This window comes from Molothrus ater, chromosome 20 (genome assembly GCF_012460135.2).
Source record: "Molothrus ater isolate BHLD 08-10-18 breed brown headed cowbird chromosome 20, BPBGC_Mater_1.1, whole genome shotgun sequence".
NCBI classification, from domain to species: domain Eukaryota; kingdom Metazoa; phylum Chordata; class Aves; order Passeriformes; family Icteridae; genus Molothrus; species Molothrus ater.
Genome location: NC_050497.2, coordinates 3624322 through 3648694, shown reverse-complemented (window position 1 = coordinate 3648694; position 24373 = coordinate 3624322). Strand labels below are relative to the sequence as shown.

General features: G+C 47.4%; 1 protein-coding gene across 1 annotated transcript in view; it reads right to left on the bottom strand.

The window, feature by feature from the left end:
* Positions 1-24373, bottom strand: part of PAPPA (pappalysin 1) — a 174783-nt gene that overhangs the window by 13890 nt on the left and 136520 nt on the right. Inside the window, exons 15-20 of the mRNA XM_036393969.2 lie at positions 17872-18055; positions 14986-15196; positions 14234-14405; positions 10683-10830; positions 8025-8134; positions 1370-1441 (exon numbers count right to left, since the gene is read on the bottom strand). Of these exons, the coding sequence (XP_036249862.1) occupies positions 1370-1441; positions 8025-8134; positions 10683-10830; positions 14234-14405; positions 14986-15196; positions 17872-18055 (897 nt within the window). The remainder of the gene's footprint in view (positions 1-1369; positions 1442-8024; positions 8135-10682; positions 10831-14233; positions 14406-14985; positions 15197-17871; positions 18056-24373) is intronic.

Sequence of the window (24373 nt, the reverse complement as noted above, 5' to 3'; positions counted from 1 at the left end):
GGCAATTAGCAGTGATGGAGAGGAAGAAAATGCTGAGGAGAAGCATGTCAGTAATAATGGCTTCTGGTAAATTATTACATCATTGCAAAGTTTGTCTCAGTAACAACTATCCTTAAACAGCAGGAGGATGGACACCCAGTGGTGCATCAGCACCTGAATGGCATTTTTTAATGGTGGCTGGATGTTATTTCAGCTCTCTTTGGAGAATGGGGGCACCCAGCCAGCCTGCATGAATGCGATGCGTGAGACAGCTTATGACATTCAGAGCACTGACAGCAGAATGCTTTTCATTTAGGGAACAGCTAGACAGAAACTATTACATTGTTGGAGAGTTATTACCCTCCTGGGCCCGACATTCGTATGCGAAGGAAACCTGTCTTTCACTTCAAGAAAAATCACATCCCACAGCGGTGTGGTCTGGAGCTTTCTGTCATATTCAGGAATTCAGTCCCATGTTCTGACAGTTTGGGCAAATAACTTCAGAGTGCTTGGGTTACGAAGGTGCTGAGAGCCTGGTCAGCATGACAGAAAGTCAGGGCACGTGGAGGGAAGACACAGCTCTGCCTCTGCCCTGAGCCAGCTCATTTCCAAAATGGGCATGGAGCTTCCCAACCTTCCAGAGGTGCCACAGGGATTGTCTTCTTGCTATGGGTGAGATACTCAAGGGCAGGCATGATGGAAACCCCATGAGTGCCATGTCACAGACTGAGGTGCTCCAGCCCTGTTTAACCATCAGAAGCATCTTCAGTCTTCTCAGACATTTCAAAAATTGCTGCTGGCAGAAGCAACATCCTTCAAAATAATGACTTTTTTCTCAAGTAACTTGCAAGACTCTCAAAGTCTATCACAGCTGAATTGTAACTGCATTTTTCTGATTATTTCTTTTCTGGTTTAGACAGAGGTGGCCAGTGGAGGGAGGTGTGATTTGCTCCATGTCCAGCTGTGCTGTCCACCCAGTGGTATCATCTCTGGCTTTCCTAAACTTTCTCTGCCCACACCAATGCCCAAAGCTTAGCTGGCCTTGGAAAGAATTGTCCCTCAAATAAGTCAAGATCAAGGAAAAACAAGAGAAGGCTTTTGCAACTTCCCAGAAACTCCCAGATTCTGGGAAATTCTTTTGGTCAACCAATGTTTTTGAGCTGTTTGATCATCTAACTCCTGTGAGATTCACCAACCATCATCTCTGGGAAAACCACCAATTTCCCTACCGAGTGTCAGAACCAATGCAGGAAATCAGCCTGTGTGATAGGGTGGTCAGGGCAAAATCCTACTTGCCCCACTTGACAACCAGAATTTACAGCCTGCAGTGATTGTTTCTGTAAGATTTAGGAGAGTCACCATGGACCACCTGAGCTAAAGCCAAACTCACCTCACAGCCTTTAACACAATGAATCAGGGAAGGGTGAGGGTACCACTTGAGTCCTGCTGTGCAGACAACACTCTGGAGGGAAGAAATACAAAAAAAAAAGCAACAGGTTAAGACAAAGAAATCAGTGTACAGAAAGTCAGTGTGCTGGCTCCTGTGGCTCTCCAGTACTTAACCAATGAAGTTCAGTTCCTAACACCTCTTGTGTTCTCAGGACCTGGCTGTCCTCCAGGTATTTACAAGAAGTGTTGGACTTGACACTTGCAATAACAGAGCATTTGAGATTAAAATAATATTTGAGGTTCTCCTAAAATGTCATGCCCAATATTTCACTCATGGTGGGGGAACGTGGCAGGGAAAGGCAAAGGCACAGGTCCACTTTTGCTCTTGGGTAGGGGGGAGGCATTCTAGGAATTAATTTAGGGATTTCTTTGGTGCTGCCAAGAATTGCTTTCTTTCACTGCCCATCATACCTTTGATTCTTGAAGATGGAAGCAGCTAAAGGTGGATTTTCAGACACATTTTAGCACCATCTTAAATAAAAGCACCTCCCACCACACACCTTCAGAATAACCCCCAGACCAGACAGCATCATTGGCTACATTTTATGAACTGTATAATCATTTCTATTCCAACGTTGTCTATAGAAGAAAGGTTGCACATTCAGTTTTGGGCAAAAATGATGACCACCCTCCTAGATAATGACACAGAGAGGGACACCTAGATTTAAAGAGTGGATGAAAACTTTGGCTGGTCAGTGGAGATGGTGGTTCCACACCACGGGCATCCTGGAGATAGGGCTCCCAACAGGAGTCCATCCAGCAGGACATCAGGCACAATGTTCCTTTGGGGTTGTTGCCCATGGATGAAGCCCTACAGTGTCCAGTTGAGCAAGGTGAACACACAGGGACTCACCTACAGTGTGGGGTTGGGGTTGGATGGAGGCCTGGGGAAGGAAGGGATTAACGTTTGGGAAGACCCAACGCACAAGCCATCCCTTCCCCTGTTCATCTGAGGGCTAATTTATTCCATCTGCAGGGGGAACCTCAGCTTGTTTTTACAGTTCCTGTCATTGGAGGCTTACCTGGCGTGTGCTAGAAAAAAGGACTTTTATACTATCTGACTCGGGCTGTTTATCTTTCCGATGCTCTTGGATTTTCCACTATTAGTCAAGCCCAGCTTGCCCCACCTGCCTCTCAACAGGGCCTGTCTGTGTGAGCAGAGAAGTGGCAGGGCAGGGGAGGATGTTGTTTATCCCCGGGAGGGAAGGAGGGAGGGAGGCTGCAAGGTGCGGGGGCCCTGCGGTGTCACACGTTCCCCTGGCCCTCTCTTGACAGACAGCTGGAGATTTCCAGGCTGCTGCCTGCCACAAATGGTGAGGGCTTTTCTCTCCCCCCACCCCCTTCTGTTTGTTGCACTTCAGAGGGGAAAGAGAGGAAACTTTTCTAGGTTTGAAAATAAACAAGGCCAATCAACAGAGAGGGAGAGTAAAGGAAGAGGTTCAAGAGCATTTGAACCCAAGAATTAGAACAAAGTGGAAAAAATTCAGGGGTCTGTCTCCTGTATCCAAGGCCAGCAGACAATAAGTGGAAGAAGTGCACTTCCAAAGAGCACCTCACATTCCCCTGGTAAGGAGCATCAATATTTACAAAACCTCACACTCTGTGAGTGTGTGAGCACAAAGAATGAACAAAAGAAAACAAATAGCGCTGAACCAGGCTCTTCAGAGAGGAGCTTTCAACATGAGAGCAGTCCCTCACAGAGGATGCACTGACTGTTTTCCTGACCCTTCGAGTATTAAAATATCAGCACCTCCCTTAAAGGAATGGATGGGAGGTGGAGTTTCTGAGACAGTTCTCTCTGAGTGTTCACTCAAGGTCATCTTCAATCCCAAACACAGCCTTGGGCTGAGCATCCTCAGGGGATGGGAATGAGCCCCATGTTCTCCACAGCACAGGAAAGCCAGGAGCCAGGTGAATCACTGGGTCCTTTGGACATTCCCATTCCTCTGGAGTGGCACCGACCAACAGCTTCATACCAGTCACATTGCCCTCCCCTTGGACCATCCTTTGCTAGCAGAGACCACTAGAGCTGAATTCAATCCTGCTAACATTCCTGGAACTGGAAGCAGAGGGAAAAACCCCAGGCCATAGTCCTGACTCCTTTTTCTGGTTTTCCAAGCCCTCAGTTCCTACCACCCAGCCTGTCTGTACCCTCTGGCTGCTGCTGTGCTGTGCACAGTGCACTGGGAGAGAGGATGTGAGTAGAGGGAGAGAGACTGGGCTAGAAAACCAAGAAATTGGGAATGATTTGGACTGCTGGGCATTGTTTCTGCCTCCTGCAATTCAAACAGGCATACAGGTGCCACAGGGTGCTGCATGGGGCACCTAAAATGAACAAATGTATGGAAAGCAAGCAAGGATGGGTGAAGGTGGTACATGAGGACGATCTGATGGAGTTGGTGTGCACAGACAAGTAGACTCAGAATGCCAGCAAAGGATGGCATGGTGGATGGAAGCACCATATCCACCACATGCCAGGTGGTGCCTGGGGAATAAAACCCATCTGGCCACTGTCCCCTGGGAGCCCTGTCCCTTCCTCGTGCTGCCCTGTGCTCCAGGCCCCCATGGTCATGGACATCGGCTCCCCTCGTGCAGCACCGCTGTGCAGCCAGGTGGGGTGACTGGGGTCCTGTCCCCAGCCCAGGAACAACACCCTGCCACGTCAGAGTGGGGGCCTGGGACTCATCTGCTGTGAAGGGAGAGGGAGCCGGGCTGTGCTCCCACAGTAGGTGACAAAGAGCCAAGGAAGCAAATCAAGCTGTCATTTTCTCCTTGTGAAGGAAGACCCAGTGCCTCTGGTGCCGGCTTCCCTCCCATGGTGGGACTAACACAATGATGTCAACCCTTTGTGGGCTGCAAGGGGATCAGGTTTCCCCCAGAGAGGCTGGTGGAGAGCTTTCCTCCACCTTAGATGGGTCAAGTGTCCCCCCAGGCTGGAGCCCAGGGACTGGCATCTCCTGCTCTCAGCTAACTCACTCCTCAGGCACTAAAGGAACAGGACAATTAACTGTGGGCTTTATGAGTGAGGGGACCAGCCACTGCTGCCAGGAAAGGGGACTCCTCCTATAGCTACAGATGGAATGGGATCTCCTGCCTTCCCAGCAGTGGAGCTGCTGCACCACAGTTGCTCACACCACTGTTCCGTGACTCAGTTTCCCTGACACATAATGAGCCTGAAATTCTCAAAAAACCAAAAAAAAACCCAAAAAATCAAAAAAAAACCCAAAAAACAAACCAACCAACCAACCAACTAAGCAATAACCTACCAACCAAACAAACAAAAAAACCCAAAAAAACCCAAACCCATAAAGCCCCCACAAACAAACAAAACCAAACAAAAAATACTGGGAGGGGAAGGAAGAAGGAAAAGTGCAAAGCTTTAGTGATTATGGGAATATTTAAGGAGCATTCCCACTAATGAGTTCTGGACATTTTTAATCGCAGGGCTTGCAGTCTGCATGGGAAGAGGGGCCATGGTCACGCTCAGCCCAGCAGAGCTGGGACATGCAGACCCTTTGAAGGCTCTCCCAGGCATGCACATGCCTGCACACTATTTAGCCTGCCCACTATTTAGCCTGCCCCTACTCAGCACTAAGGCAGGAACCCAAGTTCAGACAACCTAAGAAACGAGGTGTCTGCTCTGTTTCTCTGCAGTCAATGGGAAAGAGCTGTCAAGCTGTCTCTTGGAGATATTTCCCTTTTTTCTCCCCACTGCCTGCACAGTCAGTCTTGGCAGCTCTATCCATCGGTGTCTTCAGCAGCTCCTTGTGCCACATACAGTGAAGGGAAAATTGTGGGGACAGCATTGGCTGCTCTGAACACATCCCACATCAGAACAGAGGCACAGAACATTTCAGGTGATTTTTTTTTTTTTTCTTGCTGAAAATACTGATTTGGAAGACACTGCCAGCTTGTACTGATTTCAGCAAACTGTTTCAGACCCAATAAAGCAAATCAACCTAAATGAATTCTGAAAAATACAAAAATATTTAGACATTTTGTGAAATGAAATATCTGTTGTTGTTTATTGTTTGAAAGGACATTTAATTTCTAAGTCTTTGCTGTGTTTTTGTTTTTTTCTTTCGTTTTCACTAAACAAAAAGTTTACAAAATCTCCTTGGAAATGAAATGCTACGTTATGTTCAAACCAACATGTTTTTTCTTCCAATTTTTTGGTTCACCAAAAATCACAATAACAAAAGGGTCCCTTTGATTAGGGATTCTTTTTTTTTTTTTTTCAATTCAGGAGAACTTTGAGTGAACCGAAAAATCAAGTGATTTGCACAGCTCTGCTCTAAACAACGCTCAGAGAAGGGATAGTTCCTTCTTTCCATTTTGCTTCCATAACAGATGTTGCTTGAGCTGCTACAGACAAATTATTTATTTTTCCTTGTCAGCTCTCCCTGTGTTTTCTCTGTCCCCATCCCCTCAAAGGTAAGCACCACAAATCAGTCCTGCCTTTATCTTCTTCCCATCCTGCCCTCATTTGTACTTTACTTGTGCCTGAAATTAAAGCAACAAAAAAGTGTTTCCTTTGCGTCATTCAAGTGCTCTGAGGTGCACAAAGACTCGTCGTGTAAATGCAACCAGCTGCTCCCTGTGCTCATATGGCACAACAGCAGAGCTGTCACTGGCCATAAACAGAGACACGGCTTATTAATGATATATAACACATTGCCATGGGGACCTTCCCCCAAGGCATCCCAGCCCCATCTCTCCAGGATGTCCCCACTCCCACCAGAGGCAGCATTTCTCTTGGTGGTGCCCCAAGAGGTGTCGCTCCCCATGGGTGACATCCCATTATCTGCAGAGTTGGAGAAGATGGATGTTTTACAGCTACCAATTTTTTCATTAAGGATTTTTTAATCCCTTTCAGCATGTTTTCCCTCCCAACACGAGTTCTCCAGCCCAAATCTCACTCTCTAGTCACAAAGCATTTGTGGAACTTGTATCTGCTCAGGACCTAAAGCTCTTGCAAGATCTTCACTATCAGGGGGAAAAAAAAAGGGCTTATTTACTGCTGTGCTCTTGGAAACCATGATTTCTCCTCCATCCCTCACTCCCCTTGTCTCCCCCTTTACTACTCTATGTTTTCCCTGCTGCCTAATGAGCCCTCCAGAGACCTGCAGGTATAAAACTCGTTACAGCTCCCTCCACGTACCCGCATCAATAAGTGAAGGAGTGCAGAGAGAACAGGAGGGAAGCTGTCACTTTATTTCCCCATGAATTACAAACCACTTTAAAGTCTGGCACTCAGGAAAGGGCCAGTGAGAAATTGCCCCTCATACAGAGATAGGGGTTTTCTTTATGTTTCATGCCAGAAACTTGGCAAAGCCTTGGCTTAAGGCAGTCACAGAACATCAGCGTCTGGAGCGAATGGGAAGCTGGGAAGGACATTATGAGCTTGTCATATTATCTGGACTTAGGTTTCCCACTCCTTTCCCAGATTTATTCTCTTGCTCTGCATGAAACAGTGAAGTTCAAAGTGGTGGAGAGTTCTGGAGCCACTTGCTACCCACAGCCAAGGCCAGATTTCAAAAATCCCAAACCCTAGGTGTACATTTAGGCATGTAGAGAAGCAAATAGACTGTCAAAGCTGCTCAAGACATGCTGGGGCTGTGTTGGCTGCTTGTTCTCCTTCTTAATGGAGTTCAGGTGTGTAAAACAGACTCCTGCAAAGCCAGGACCAAGTATGTAAAAGCCAGAGGTGTTTGCTCAAGCACCATCAGTAACTTGCACCCTGGTGACACCTGATGTGCCACCGTCTTCCACCACATGCTCGAGCGTGTCCAGTTAGACTTCCACACCTGCAGAAATGCCATAAAGCCACAAACACCTGGTTTGTTTGTAGGAACATGAGGGTTTCCAGGAAGAGTTAGGTGACTGTGCCTCCCACTGACACCGAAGGGTGGGCATGACACCCAGCAGCTGTTTGCTGCCAGCGGGGCTGAGTGTGTGTGTGCGTGCAAGGCACTGCACGTGGTGTGCACGTCCCCATCGGGGCACGCTGCCACTGCTGTGTGCTGGAGGACACTCAGGACTGTGAGCAGCTAATGCTGGCTCTGCGTTTGCAGCAGGCAGGAGGGAGAAGTGGTGACCTCTGGAAGGGGCTGTGCTGAGCAGGCAGCTCTCGCATGCGGGCGGAGGGGCGGGGGGAGCACTCAGCCAGCTCCGCGGGGTCGGGAAATGAAAAACCCTCTGTATCAGCTTCTTTTGTCATCCAGAAGCGGCACAGAAAAATCCAGCCCTGCCACCCAAAGAATGCAAAATACGGAACAGGAGGAAGGAAATAAAGCCTGGCCAGTGCCCTTTCTCTGGCTGTCCATCACATCTTCCTGTTGGATTTCCAGATCCAACCCCACTGATGTGAGGCCTCTACCTTGAACTGACTTTCACTTGGCAAACACAGGGAGAAAGCAACTTGGAGAGAAAGCTACTTGCAGAGAAAGCCACTATGTTACTGGAACAGACACGAGAAAAATCAGGAATTCTTTCCTAAAGGTCCAAATTCCCCATTTTCCACAGGTAACACTGATCACTCACTGCTCATAAACATGCAACAAAGGATGTGGTTCGTGCAGTCGCCAGGCACTGACCTTCACTCTCTGAGGGTTCATCCAGTGCTGGATGTCTTGCACGGTCTCATTCACGCGCAGGAGGATGGGCTCGTGACTGTGATCCAGACAGGAGGTGGTACACTCTGTGCCTGCTCAAAACACAAAGGGGATAAAGCTAAAGGATAAAACAGGCAGCTTCTGACCCTTCCAGCATCCTTCCAGCTGAAGGACAGGATTACAGCTCGTTTTTCCTAAATTGCAATTAGCAGTCAACCATAACTATCACATATCTCCTAGCCACACGTGAAGTGCTGAGTACAACCCTGTACTGAGCAGGGGAGTGTGGGGGTGGCAGGTCTTCCAGGGCCTTTTTGAACAAGCTGCAAATCTAAGTGTATGTCTGGCAATTAACTCCAAGAAGGGGGTCAGGTTTTGCGCTTTCAGATCATCAAGACAATGTGAAGGTTTTTCCATTTCAACTGCTCTTTCAAGCAGTGGGGCTGATTAGGGAGAGGCTGTCGAACTCATCTCACCTGTGACATGGCAGAAACCTATTGTTTGATGGGTCAGATTTACAAACATCCAATAATAATCTTCCAAAGGGTGACCAGACCTAATGGTATTGGAGACCAGCTATCACCCAAGTCCCACAGTCAATAAGAAGTATGCAGAAAGGTAATGATGGCTTTGTTCACACATAAACCTGCTTTTTCTCTGATTAACTGTCATGCCCAGTGGGAATCCTGTCCTTTCTTTATTAAAACATGCTGTGATACTCTGCAGCAATATCCCAGAGCCCTGTGGTGACACAACCATAAGCCCTTGTGTGTTGGACCATTACCATTTCCCCCCTGGAAAATCACTCTTGAATGGCACAGCTGCTGCAAACATGTCATTAGGATTTCTGCACTCCAATCAGCGCTGGGGGAGGAATTAATCTCTGCACTGGTTTGGAGAGCTGAACCTTTGGCTCAACACACGCCTCAGCCTGGAAGGGCAGATTAGGTGTCTGAGGAATTACTGAAGGTGTGTGGGATTCATAGTGACCACGACTGGTTGATATTATTTTTCCCACCTGCTTCTGCCTTCTCACATTCTCCACTTGGAGGAGTCAGTGGGAGCAGCCAGATCTAGACTGGAAAGATGGGGAGCACTTTAGGTTTGTTTTGCTTTCCCAGGACACCTGGAAGTGGCTCCAAGGACCTACTGGATGAGGCCTATTGACACTACCCCCAGAGTGAATGACTGGCTCCTCTCCATGAGCGTGGTGAATGCTTTTTCAAAAGGACATTGATCAGGCTTTCAAAAATGCAAAGAGAGGAAAACGCCAACATCTGATCCCAAAAGTTGGTGCTGGGTGAGCCTACAAAGTGTGTGGTATGTCTCCATCTGCTGAGAATGAGAGCCAGCGGCCACTGTGCCCTCTCTGAGCTCTAAATCCCTCTCCAGAGAGAGCCACACTCCTGTGGGGGGTCTGCCCCATGCATCTCTCACCTCCATGATGCTGTGTGGTCCCATCCTAGGGTCAGACCCACCAGTCCCTGGGATTGGCACCTGCTGACAGTCACTGTGACAGGAGCCAGAGCTGGCAGGCACCCAGCACTGAGATGCTGCCCTCCAAACCAGGAACTGGGGTTTCTCTCCTTGCAAAAGCCTGTCTGGCCCTGGAGGTAACCTCGTCTCAAGGGTAAAACGCCTCTCCACATTAAGAGTCGCCGCAGCCGCTCGCTCTCCGGGGCTCCACCACGCTGGTGGAGAGCGGGTCGGAATTGTTTTGATATATGATCTGTAATTGGCATCATTACAGAGCGGTGATCTCATCCAGGTCGTGTTCTCCTCCCCGGGGAGGGAACACAAGGAGGCTCGTAGTCCTGCGCATGGCTGCGATATAATGAGGGAGCCGCGCAAGGAGGAAATTTCTCCAAGTTCAAAGGGACAGGCGGAGGCAGGAGGGGGATGGCTGGGAGGGGGGCTGCAGGAAGGGGCCTCGCAAACCTGTGTGGGCTGCAGGCAGTGCAGCTCCTGTTGCAGGTCCTTACAGCAGGGAGACCCCCAAAATGGGGGCTGAAAGTACAACATAGTGTGTACAGCTCAGAGTGTCTGTCCCTCCCTGTGCCTGGGTGACACAAAGCCATGCTGAGCACAGCAGTCATCACCCTTTGCACGGGGAACAGGTATCCCAGAAAGAAGGAGGAAAACAGACCCTAAAACCAGCTCCTACACAACTGTCATACCAAAGGGAATGCTCAGCTGGTCTCATTATGTTTCTGGGGAGACCTGAATTATCTAGTGCTGCATTCTCCTGTCAACTCTCTGTCTTTCAGCTTCTGGAGTGCGGGTTTGTGCATGTGGCTGGAGGAGTGGGGCATTACAAAACTGTAAGACCAAAAGCAGGTACAACCCCTCCCTGGCACAGTCTGGCATGCTGCTGCTCCTGAAAACCAGCTGGCCAAAAAGGGACACCATGAAACTGGAAGGCCTGCAAGGAGCCTGCAGTCAGAGCATGTTACATGATGCCTGGCCTCTCAGAGCTTCACATTTCCTAAAAGCATTTCCCTGAAAAGCCTCCCATAGCAGGCTCTCACTCGGGCAAACAGGTTACTTGAAGGACTCCTTCCTCCCTCCCTGCCATCCCCATCCTCTCCCTGATCTCTTGCTGCCTGCTCCCACCTGGGGGCAGGTGTGGGTGTCACCCACCTATGCCGTAGCCGCCGGCGCACTGCAGCTTCAGGTGGCTGTTGAGCTGGGTGGGCAGAGCACACTGCCCCTGCATCTCCCTGCACAGGTGGAAGGACCCGCTCCAGGTGCCATCCTTACGGCAGTGGATCACGTTGCTCCCACGGCCCTGGGAACGAGGGAAGGAGATAATGAGGATTGACACAAAACATAGCAAGGAGAGGCTGAGAGGTGAGGAGCGAGCAGAGATGTGGTGTTTGGAGCAAAGTTCTGTTGGAGCTGGAAAAGCCCCTGGTTGGGACTGCCAGTCCTAGGAGGGGCAAGGAGTTTTCTTCCAAAAAATAAAGAAAAGGAAACCTACGGTGTTGACACACAAATACAAACACACAGAAACACACACATCTCTTCTCTTCTGTACAATTCTTCTGTACAATTCTGTACAAGGTCTTTACAAGCCCCTTGCAAGGTCTACACCTTAGAGCAGTCCCACTCCTGCTGCAATAAAAGTGCCTTCACCCCGTTTGCCTTCCTCCTTGTTACAGAGAGGTTGGTGTCGAATGCAGACATCTTTTTTCCTCTTCTCATTTTCAAACGAGTTACATCATCTCTCTTGAAAAAGAAAGAATCCCCAATGGCCATCTGAAGGAGGAAGGGAGAGTGGGACATGAGCTTAGCAGGGCAGAACGTGCTCTTTAGAGCTTGGCTGCCTTGAGTGACAGCAGGCGAAGGGGCTGAGACAGACACGCACAGAGGCAGGTGGGAAGGACGAAAAGATCCTCTGGTGTGGGAATGGGCAAGGAATAGAACATGGCATTTCTCTTACAGAAGAGATTCTTCATAAGATACTGAAGAATGAATACCAAAGTCCGAGGGGAAATATCATGCCCTTTAAAGACAACAAAGGAGTGCACAGGCAATCTTTTGTCAGATCTATCCACACGGCGTTGGGGATTTCTGTGCAAACAAGCTGTTCTGTGGGATCTTCAGGCCCAGCTGCCATGGGGCAATGTGGGACATTCAACACGAGGATGTCTGGAGTGGTTGGGCTCCAAAACTCCTGTGGGGGCCTTACTGGGTGGGAGAATCATGCAGGATCTCTGCTTCTCCTCACTCATTTTTTGTGCCAGACACGTTGCCTGCAATCTACTCACCCTGTTCTTGGACACTGCGCTGGATATCTTTGGGGATTCTTTAATGTGCTGTCCATGCTGGGATCCCTGCAGGACTGCTGAACTTTTTGGAGGAGCTCTGCCCCACAACTCACAGCCATTGCTGCACAGGGACCTGCACAAGCCCCCAGTACTGGCATGGAAGAGGGCTCAGCCTTCAGTGGTAGTCTTGTCCTTAATATACTTATGTTTCCCTTTTTTTTGCTCAGCTTTGTTAATGAACACAGTGTTTAGTGAGATGCAAAGTGGTATTAGCAGCAGACTACGGTGTGGGACCTGCTTCCCCTTCTCTAGACATCTGGCCATTGCCAGAAGTAATAAGGAAATCATATGAAAGGAATAATGGAGCAGATGGACTCAGGGTGAGATCCTGCTTGGTGATTCTCACCTAAGGGCCAGTTTGGCAGAGATTGATTAATTTAGATCTGACTGTTTATATGATTTGTGTACAATATGCAGAAATGGAAAACCCTTGCTCTGGTGCCAGGGGAGGTACCTGCTTAAATGACCATTACATTCCTGGTGATTAAGAGATGCTGTATGTGCAGCCAAGTAATGGTCTTCCAGCATGGTGACAAAGTCAGGGATAAATTGCTAAATTATAATTGAGCACAATTTGCTGTTTTAGCAAGTGTGGTGCACTTCCTTGCAATTTCCGTGCCAGGGTTCAAGTGTGATTCTCAAAGATGAGCCATGAAACCTGATTTATGTTCTGGAGCTGGCTGTGCTTGAGGGTACTCTTGTATAGTTTCAGCAACATACTCAGAGATCCCAGGATATCCATTGCTATAGTAACATCCTGTCCATCATTCCCTGACCTGCAAAATCTCTTGTGAAAACCCCTGCTGGGTTTCTTGCTTGGATGCAACGTGTATTATCACCTTATATAGCTGAGAGAGACTTAGTGGGGTTTAATCCTTAAATAATTAACACCTCTCAAGTGGTTCTGGTTTGTGCCAGGAGCTCTTGCTCTTCTTCTGTAGCCTATTTTCTGAGATATCTGAAAATACTTTTCACTGTAAATACCTTTCTCAAGATTTTATCTGCTCCTTTGCCCAAGGTGCTTTTGCAGCTGAGCAGTCACTCCTCTCCCTCCCAGTGAATAGACAGAGTTGTATCTCTCCCTTTCCAGAGCTTACTTCATTACTGCTATAACCCTGACTCCACTGCTTGCTCCTCTTCATGTTCACCTCGTTTAAAAGCAAACACAAGCCCGTTCCACCAGCTGTCATTGCCCTGGATGTCCCAGTTTCCCCACACTGGCAGTGCTGGAACACAGCACAGACCATGCTGCCCCTCTGAGCAAGTGGTGGATGCACAAAGACACAGCTGCTGGGTCCCAGAGCTCCCACCTCCTCTGCACCCATGCCTGCAAGTTCTCATTTCACACTGCTCAAAACCTCACTCCAAGTCTTAAACAAAGAAAACTTTCCCAGGTGCCCTGATGTGAAACGTTGGGGCTCTGTCTGTTGTCACCATGCAGAAGGCAGGCCAGAGGACAAGGAACAGGGGCTTTTAACATGTGGAGCAGGTACCAGAGGTGTCTCTCACATAGCTGCTCCTAGAGCAGGGTTGGTACCTTTTTAAGCATTCTCAGATGCTGATCTGATGGTCTGATGATCTGAATTCTGATGATATGAAACAGCCCTTGTCAAAGCACACTCTGCTCCAAGCAGTGCCTGCAGTTGCTGCAGCTTCCACATCCCCACTTTCTCTTCCCAAGCAGAAGGAGCAGCAGCAGCAGCACTTCTGGGAGAACTTACTTATCTCACAAACTATAATTACCTCTGGTGAGGAAAACTAGGCATTTCAAATAAGATAGTAGAGGCCAGACCTTCTCATATCAGTGAACACAGCTCCCAGGAAGCCAAAGGCAACACACTGATTTGTGCCAGATGGGGATCTGACCTCTGATGCCAAATGACACCTTCACAGCCAGAAAAACATGGAAGTTTAGAGAGAATTCACCTGAATAGTGGTAATCCCTATGGTGCTAAATTATCACACGATACACAGACATAAAATGGTAAGAACTGGAGAGAAAAGTGAGGTAAAACAGAATGAATACATGGGAAAAGTGTAGATAACTCACATTCTACTTACTTTGATTTGTTGCTCCTGATTTTTTAGCCAGATAAAGACACTGTGGCAGATTTTTCTGCCATTTACTGTCTAGAAACAGTAAGTCAGCCACTTCTAAACCTCTACAGGTAATAGTTAATACTGCTACTCCTGTCACAAAAATAATATTTTCAGGCTCTCCCTCAACTTTAAATATGATTTTCCCTTCTGCATTTCCCTGGTTTTGGAAGAGCTCAATGTTCCTCAGCCTCCCCAAGACAGGGAAGATATGAAAAAGCCAGACTTGTGTGGGCTGGGGTGGTTTGGGTAAGGCAGACTCACCGACTGGCTGTCATCATCCTCGCACTTGATTCGGCACTCGCTGTTGAACTGGAAGCCGTTGGAGCACTGGTAGAGCCCGTGGAACTTGGAAGGTGGAGGGTCGCAGGTGACAGGCACGCAGGCGCCTGGCAGCCACGTGCCATCTTGTGTGCACTGGATCTTAAAGGCTCGCCTTTTTGTGCAGAAAAAAGCAACATTTAGTGAGTGGCTGAGTCAGCTGGGAGCCTCTAAAGCCCCCGAGCTCTGCTAGCAGGTTGCAGGAGATGGGTGTGCTCGAGCTTTTAACACTCGGGGAACAAGTTGTGAATCTGCGTCATGAGGTCTCTGAGCAAAAATAACAATTATTTGGAAAACCAACCTAAACTCCTCTTTTGGCCTTGGACACATCTCCCAAGAGCTCAGTTTCCCAGGCTTGTGGGCTGTGGTTGGTTTGAAGTGGGTTTGTGCAGAGTCAGAAGTATATGACAGCACTAACCCTTTTCTGCAGGGTTTCAAAGGGGACTCCCCAGGCTGCATATCAAAGGAGCATTTCTAAGGTAAAGTCTGTTTTTTGAGCACTGGTCAGGATTTTTAAAGAAGCCTAAGTGAGCTGGGTGCCTAAACTGGCCCTGCACAGCTATCTGCATGAAGGAATTGCTCCATGCTATTCCCTATGGCACACGGAGTCTGCGACAAACAACCCCTTCCCAAAATCATTGTAACTCATGGCTTTCTGAACCAGGCTGATGGCATGGCTTTAGTCTTTCACGTACTTTCTTGATTTTCTGGAGGATCCAGGGACATGGTAACCTGGTTTGCATTTGTACTTGCAGAACGAGCCCACTTTGTGCTTGTCTTCTCGGCAGCGCGAGGTCTGGAGATCTGCGTTGGGGACGATGGAGGGTGCTCGACACATCAGCTCACACAGGGCCTCAGGAAAGGACCACAGCCCATCCTCCATGCAGGTCAAGTTGCTGTTGTTTCCTGAGAAGAACAGTGAGCAAAGTTAACGATGTTCAGCAGGACTATTTTCTTTTGAAATGTTGTTACAACCATAAGATATCAAAAGCCCCCTCAGCCGATTTGACGAATTCAGCTGCATTGAACATTCATATGTCCTGTGTGTTCTCTCGCTCTAGATGATGTCATTAAATCATTTAGGACTCTGCTTTCAGGTGACAGGCAGGCAGTGCTTATTTCAGGAAATGCTATAGCATAGGGGAAGCCACACGGGCTTTGTCATCTTTTGTATTTCTCTTCCTTATTTTGTTCCTCTCTGAAAGGAAGCTTGCTTCATACACCAACCCCCTCCTCTCCAAAGCCATGGCTTTAACAGAGGGTTTGGTGCCATCACATTCTTCATTCTGCTTCTGTGTTATATCTTTTCCCTGAATCTGTCCCTTTTATTTCATTTTGGAACCTTTTGGAGCAGCATCTGTTAGTATTAGAGTCACTACTCCAACACAATGAGGAGCCATTCTCAGCTGGGGACTCTCAGTCCTTGGGGACTACTGTGATAAATATGATTCATAATACTCATTAGAGACTCATTTTCCTCAGGAAGCTTTCTTGGCCAACACCTCAAAGGTAAAAGGTACAATAGATCCATTTGCCTCTGCTATGACCTACTTGACTTCAGAAGGTTAAGCTAAAAGTAGCCCAGTCTCAGTGTATTTTACATTCTTTGTTATTTTATACCATATGTTGAAAAGGAATAAGCTTTTCCTAAGAAACAAAGCACAGCTATGAGCCACTAACCCTTCAAAAATCCCTAATATTCCATTGAAATCCCTGAGCATTGCTGCAGGAACTCTTCTCAACCCACAAGGCATATTTTCAACAGTGAGCCAACTTCGGAGTTATCCGAAATAATACTGACAAACTGCTTACCCCGGAGCAATGCCATCTCTCTGCAAGGGGAGGAAGAGAGCCGGGGCATGAGGCTGGAATTCAAAGAAGAAGAAAACAAAAGGCTCTGGAGGGCTCAGGAAGGTATGTGGAGGAGCCCTCCTGCCCTGGCCTCAAAGATAAGAGAAGCCACATTAAATCAGCCCCGGATTTCTCTCTCCCCTCCCCAACTGCAGATGATTGCAGAGGTATTTTGTGCAGAAGGGAGCTCTTTTCTGGAGCACCAGCATGTTCCTCTGCTCTGACTCATGCAGCAGCTCCCAGCCCAGCCATGGTGATATCATACTTGCCACTGCAAAGCGATAAGCTGTGACATTACCAACAGTGGCTGTCATGACGTCAGTGATTGAATTAGGCATGAGTCATTCCAATGCTGTTCTCCAGAAGCTTAGTGACAACATTTATTAGTCATCAGTGATGGCTCTACACCAAACGGAGCCTTTACCTCACAGCTCAGTGTTCCTGGACAAAAGTGAAGTGATGCTACACACCAGAGCTGCAGCCCCTGATCTGGGGTTGGTTGTCATCCCTCCAGCTAACCCCTGCCTGAGTCATCAGCTCTTGTTGGTCATGATGACTAGAATTATTTTCACCGCCCGCTCAAAAATATTTAAAGCACTTAAAATGAAATAACACCTTTTGTTGAAGATAGCCTTGTGAGTGTATAAATGTATAAACAGAAAAAGGGAGGTTTTTGCTAAAAAGTAGTCTAATTTTCTCTTAACCATCCTTTGAGTAGTCATAGTTTTGACTGTGAATTTTCTCTTAACTATCCTTTGAGTAGTCATAACTTTGACTATGTGTTGGCTGGTTTTGGTTATCTCCCACCAGAATTAAAAATAATTAAGTAATTTGCTTATATATGAAGAAATCAACATAGCCTTTCCCTGAAATGAAGAATACTTCCCATGCCTTCCTTTTTGGGGTTTGCAATGAATCCAACAGAGTAGGAGATATCATGAGTACAAAAATATTTTATACAGTGTTTGTACCTGAGTTGACAACAGCAGTTAAGTTTATTTACAAGATGGACAAGTTCCTTCAAATTAACAATTTCTTGTTTCCTGAGGACCAGGTCAAAAAGGGAAATGTGCCAGTGAGCAGAAGAGTTGATGGTGATGAGAAGAGGATGGGGATGTTAGCAGAAAAGTAGCAGGGAAGAAGATCGAGGAGGAGAGGACAGAGAGTGGCAAGCTGTGTAATTTCTAGGGGAAAAAAATAAAAGAAAAAAGGAAAATGTAATGAGTGCCAAACAAGAAGAGGAAAAGAAGGTCAGAGTAGAGCAAAATGAGTGTGGAAAAGGAGAAGGGTGATGTTGAATTAGGAAAAACAGTGATGGGGTCTGTATCGTTTGGACATGGGGCTTTTCAGTCTTCTCTTGGCTTTCCAAATACATGGAGGAGGCATAGAAGGGAGACAGACATTGGAAATTGACAAAGCATGGGAAAGAAGATGAGAGAGTTCAATCTGATTTATCCCCATGACTTTTCCATGTTTTGGTTGTATGGAAGCAATATTCCCTGTCATTACTGCCTGGCCAGCCACGATCAAGGAAAGGTCAAAGCAAGGTAATAGAAAGATGCAAAGGAACTTAACTTCTAATATAAATAAACCTTCCATAGAGTCCCATAATTCTTCCTACTTAAAATATCATGAATAACTCTAAACCAACAGCAAGAATTACATGTATTCTTGGGAGCAGTCTGTGTTAGCTGTGTCTCTCAGGTCACTGCACAGACACCCCCCAATACCTTTCAGAAGCGCAGGAGGCCGGCAAGTGAAGGAGCATTTCTTGCCAAAGGTGGTCCCCTCGCTGCAGTTGAAGGTGGCTGGGTAGACATGGTACTGGTCTGGGACACCACAGTCCACGGGCTCACATGTCACCTGCTTGTTCCACTTCCCATCCATGCACGTCATGGTGACGCTGGGCTCAGTCTGGAAAAAGACACACAGCTGCAGCCACCACAGGCAGCAAGGGAGACACCAAAACCATTTCAAGCCTAACAGCCATAATTTTGGCTCACAGGTTAAGTACAGCCATGTCTGGTCCCTACCATCATCATTTAGACAGCAGCTACCAAACCCACCAAGGCTCATAAGGAACAGTGTCAGAGAAAGGATTTTCTGCCACCTCTGGGGTGAGACACCAAAGCACTTCCATAGAAAGAGTGCAGCTCTACAAATAATCCAAACTCTTGTCTGGCCTCCTGAGTCAAGGGGGGAACCTGCTGCTCTGCCCTGCCATCAGAAAGGAGCACAAGCCGGAGCTGTTAGGAGCTGACAGCTGTCCCCCATCCCTGTCACCTCTGCGGTGACAAAGCCACTCCAAGAGGATCCCCCTGTGCTTCTGAGTAGTCAAACTTGTTTTTGGGTTTGATGTAAAAGCCAAGCTGACGTGAAGCCATTTGGGACTCTCATCCAGGCTCTCCCGAGAGGTGTCAGTCACCCTTGGATGGGGATCTCGGGGGAAGTGCCTGGGGTCACATCAGCATTGTGTGCAGACACTGACAGCTGCTGCTGTGGCTTCTCTGGCAGAGTGCCCCAAGGCTCCACACAGAACCAGGGCCCTGCTGTCCTGACACCATGGACATGAATGCCTGAGGGAGAGAACTCTTCCAGGAGGAATTTACCATGAGTGTCCAGAGTGTCCTGGCCATAACTGGCACTTGAGAGGTTGTACACAGAGTCAGGGCCTGTGCTCTGACTTCCTCAAAGTCACTCTACAATCACAGCTACACAGAAATTAAACTTCTGTGGATCTGAGGAATAATCCAAACTGCACAGCACGCTGGAATCCTGGAGTGCTAGGAGGCAAAGAAGAAAAATAGGGGGGGGAGTAAAGAAGCCACACATCTAAAGCTAAGATGAATTTACTGAGTGACTGAAGGACAAACAGATGTTGGCAGAGAGAACTGAGTAAACAACATATCCACTTTCTAATTAAAAATGGAAAAATATTAAAAGCTAGAAGAATCTAACTCTTCCCTTCACACCAGAATAAAGAGAGGGACAGAGGTTAAGAAATGTGAGAAACCCAAACATGAGAAGGGGAAGATGCTGGCGAGGAATCTGACCAAGCCATACAGCAGCACTCCTCTGCCTCCAGGGAATATTTTATTCAGGGCTGGTATGCTCACAGGAGATTTGCACCGCCGGCCATTGATCTGGGTTTATAAAAGGAAAGGGAATTTTTCTAGCACACATCAAAGGGACCTGGATTCCCTTTTTGCAAAAACACCCTAATGGTTTCAACAGAAGTTCAGACCTGTCTCCCTTTGATATATGGTTGCATTCAGAATGGAAAAAGCAGTCCCTGAGCTGGGAAACTGGACACTTCCCAAGTGGGCACAAAACCCCTTTTCTAGACCGTGGAGTTTATTTAAACAGGGAGCACTGCTGATGGAAAAAAATGTCTTTTCTACAAACTCAGAGTAGCACATTCTGGGATACTCAGAGCCATCAGGTGAAGTGATACTGTGTGTTCACATTCCCAATAATTTCACTCCCCAGTGGCTGTTAATTCTGCCTTTGTTGTTTATCAGAATATCTGTACCATTAAAAACTGTATATAAACTGTAGGCAGTTGATGTCCTGAAGATTCCAGGGTGTTGTAGTGTGATGGCCACAGGAGAAGGGATAATACAGCATATTCCCATGTCTTGCAAACCACCAGCATTCCAGGATGAGCTGCTCCAGCATCCACCAAAGCCATCCATCCATTTCCCATTAACAGATGCCATTATCAAATAACACAGCAGCAACGTGGCTGCTGGAACTTAAAACATAAACCCAAGCTATTGATGTCAATAAACTCGAGCTAATGATGTCAGGGGCTATCCAAATGTTATGGAAAAGACATGGGTCTTGCATAGTTTCATGTTGGATACTGGATCCATGATGATCAGAGGGAAGCTGTATCAATGATAAGAGATTCAGCTGCAGGAATTAAGTTATTGGTGTTGCTGTTATCTAGTTTAGGAATAAATGAGTGTTCCCACTAGAACTGCTGAAACAAAGTGTGGTGCATGAGGAAGTTTCTCTAACGACAGGGTTGCACATCAGATGTACATCTGCAGAGCACCAAAGAAACAGAAACCAGAATATAACACAAACATTTAAACAGAAGCAATATCTGTGCATGACGGTCACACCTTACAAAAGGATTGCTTTGCCCAAGCTACCACTTGTGAGAGTATTTCAGCTGCAGCCCATGGCCTTTATTAGCAGAGAGCAGCAGGACACCAGAGCCTGCTGGAAGTGCCACAGGCCTGGGATCCCCTCTCTTTGGGAGGGATCCCTCTCCAGAGCCACACTCTCACTGTCCTTTGTCTGTGTCCCTGTTCTAGACCCTGATATCAAAATGTTAATAATTAGAGTCTCCACATTTTCATCTCTGGGTTTTTGCCCATGGTACTTTCCCCACAAAGCCCCTAGCCTAATCTGTAAGAGTCCTCTCAGACCCCTATGGATTTTCCTCTTCCTGGCACACTGGAAAGGCCATTCACCGGCAGAGAAGCTGTGCCCTTGGAGGTAAGACCCTGGCCACTCAGCTTTTCCCAGTAATTTGTTCCATGTTTGGTATGATGGAAGCTGAGGTTTTCAAGGTCAGACATAATAATGGCACATTTTAGAGCATGTCTATCATGTCATCACTTGAAGCACATGTAATTCTGCAGCAGGACACAGCAGAGAGCATTCCCTGCAATGGACACAAAGACCAGTGGCTCTGATTGGAAGCACAGAGGACAAACCCACCACAGAAATTATTGCTGATGGAACCCACCAGCTTTTGATTTTCCCCTCTTTCAGCATCACACCTGAGGATGGGATCCCTGCAGCACCCAGGGACAGCACCCCTGGCTGCTGAGCAGGATCCTGTCTGTCCCTCCCCAGCTCCATGCCACACCCAGAAGGTATTTCTGATAGACTCAGCCTTGGATCTGGTGCTGGGTCCTAGTGGCAGCATCTGCCTGTGCCTGTGCAGCTCTCCCACCCGGAGCAGAGCAGGCACGTGCCTGTTTCGCCTGTCTGATCTGACAAGGTCACCCAGCTCACAGCAGCCCACATGAAGCACTTGGCTTTCTCAGCTGGTTTATTAGCTGTCACTTTGGGCACTTTGTGCTGCTTTGACTGGCATCACAGCAACTGCTTCCCTTCATGTCCTGCCTTCCAAAAGAGCAAGGAGGGAGGGTGGGCAAGGAGGAAAGAGGGGGGAGAGAAAAGGGGCCTCCAAAGATACAGTGAAGAGGATGCAAACTTAAACAAATCTGGTGCCAGAAAGATTTGTTTCTCGGGACTTTTAACAGCCTGGGAGAATTCATGTCTCCTTCCTGCTGCCCAAGATCCTAGCCAGCCCCTTCTTCAAGCGATGCTTCACGTGTGAAGTTTCCTCTCCTTAAAAATGAACAGCTGTGCCCTCCCCTCTAAGTATTCTTCCACTTCTGCCCACTACTGTGCCTCTAATTGAACCCACATGAGCCGTGCTTTCTTTTCCTGGCATGATTGATGATGCCTTTGCACAACATTAGGGAGCTGCTGGGTTTTAAATAACACCTCTTGACCAGAGCAGCAGTGGTGGTAGCTTCAAGGAGAGATGACAACAAGTCACTGAATGAGCAGGGCTTTCAGTGAAGGACAAGGGGGAGGGAAGCAGTGAAAGACAAAGGGGGGAAGGAGGAAGAAGACAAGAAAGAGCGATGGAGTTGTCAAGGGGGGAGGTGGGAAGAAATCAGGGAGGGAGAATGAAAACATCCCCAAGATCTTCTTTGTGAGAAAGATACATGAAGGATTTTGCTCCATCACTATGCAAACCCCTTTGTTGTTGTTGTTGAAGTCCCTAAATGAGGATGAGAGAGAGCCCAAGAGTCTGTAAACAGCTCAGCTTTCTTTTTCTTTTCAAGCAGCAAAGAGTTTCTGCTGCATAGAGTGAGGATGAGTTTTAGGGTTTGGTGATTTTACAGGGTTTTAACAGAATTTGGAATGGGAGTTTCTCAGAGAAGGAATGAATGAATGTTTTGCACTAAAACTGATTAAAATGGTGGCTTAGAAGACACAGAGTCTAGAAAGTGCAGAAACTGTTAAGAAGATTTTTCAAAGACCCTTTAGATGTAAAAGATTGATTTGAAATGTGACTTGTGCCCCTACATCACCGAGGTGCTTTTGAAAATGTCACTTTTTGTCGCTCTCTTTGCCCTTTTTTTCTGTCTTTCAATGAAATAGGGAAGACAAACATGGTTCAGATGCCAAATGAAGGTGTTTCCACTGGTCTGTGGATCACCTTCACCAGATTGCAGCGGTCATGGGCCACTGATGGTCAGTTTGCTCTTTGAGACATTGCACCTCAGCCCAGCCTCCTTCCTACCCATGAGTGTGAAACATCAACGTGTGCAAAGCTGCTTCCTTCCTCCTCTTCCTCAGGCAGCCCCACACACTGACAGTTAAATGAGAAAAAGTGCATCTCTAAACCCTCCAATTAGTCAAACAAGTGAAATAACCAATTAAGTGACAAAACTGAAGCAAGGAACAGCTTCATGCAAGCCATGACAGAAAGTCCCTCTGGCCATGGACAACCCTGTGCCCTTTCTCACCCCCAAATGCTTGTGACTGGAAGAGGAATTGAAGCTGGGAAGCAAATATGGAAGAAGTAAAATGCCTTTTGATATGAGAAATCCAGACCATGGATCCTGGACTTTCTCAGATAATTCATTTCTTGCCTACACGTTCCACAAGTTCTGGTTAGAAGCACCTGACACAAAGAAATAAAACAGGATGATAGAGAAAGAAACTGTCTGTTCCTTTCCAGAGGATCTCTGAAGCACACTAAGAAAACTTTAAAAGCACGTGTTTAATGTGCTTAGCTGGTCATGGGTATCTTTAAGATGCTCCACCCCTTCCCTGATTTGAACAGTGAATGCACAGCACTGAAGAAAACAAAGCCACTGGCCTCAGGGGGTTTTATTAGTGGAAAAGACAACGAAGTGCAATAGCAGAGCAGGGTGAGAGGAAGCATGTTGTAATAGGCAGTGAATCACATTAGTGAGGGGTGCTAAAATCCTCTGCTCCTGTCATATGAGTCTGATCAAGGCTCTGAAACCAAACTTCTCCCAGCAAAACCATGCCCAGCTGGCTGAGCCTCCCCAAAAGGTAATGCTTGCATTTAAATAACACAGGGCTGGTGAAGCATGCTCAGGCTGTTTTGTTTGGTTTGTGATCCTTCATGTACAGATCCCTTCCAACAATTTCCTGGTTCAGCCACTCAGGCTCGTTTTGAGAACTGGTTTTCTGTTCTGTAAAAATGCTCAGCTGGAGCTGGGGTTCTGGTGCTGATGCCAATTAGGATGGAAGAGGCCCCAGCTCGTGGGGTCCTGTATTTGTTTTGTAATTGAGTTGAAAGGGTTGACTCATTCCCCTCCACTCTGTCTCCCCCCTCTGTGAGCTTATGAAGAACACAGTATTTCACAAGTACAGACAGGCTGCTGAGTGTGGCTGCCCCAGCCCTTGGCCCAGATGTGAGGCTGCCCCAGATGTGAGTGCTGCCCCCACCAGCAGGGAGAGAAGGTGCTGATGGGGGAAACCACCCCCCTGTCTCACTCAGAGGATGTGGCTGTGGTAGAGATGGGAGCACAAAGTGGGGTGCCAGCCCTACATCCCCCTGTCCCCAGCATCCTGCTCCCAGGGCCATGCTGCACGTGCACCTCATCCACCTCCCCCAGCACAAAGCACTTGCATTTTTTCTTTTTAATGTTTAAACAAATTGCTAGTTTTCCTCAATACCCCCCTTACTGCATGAAGATGTGCTGCTTTTGTAGGACTGGATTATTAATGCATGGATTAGAGAGGATGGGGAGCATTTCCTGCTCCACTGGGGGAGGGTTTTGGTGATTTGTCTGGAAGCAAAAACGTTTGGGTGCTTCTTCTGTGCCCTCCAGGCTGTACATGTCAGGGTGTGGCTGGGACTGAAATGCTGCAAAGGAGTTAATATGTTGTTAGCCTCAATCCAGGGACTCAAAATTAGGTATTTTACCCAGAAATTGGTTGTGAAAAAACACAAGCACCCTATTCCCAAAACACCAACCCCTCTACTCCCTCTACTCAACCAAACCAAATGGTTTGGCTGAGTAGAGCCAGTGAGATCAAACAAGGACTGAACACAAACCTTTTGATTTGAAAATTTCTAAATTCAGGGAACATCTGAGCTTTGCTCATTGCCAGTAACTCTTCCAACAGAGTCAAAGGGCTCCTGTTCTCACGACA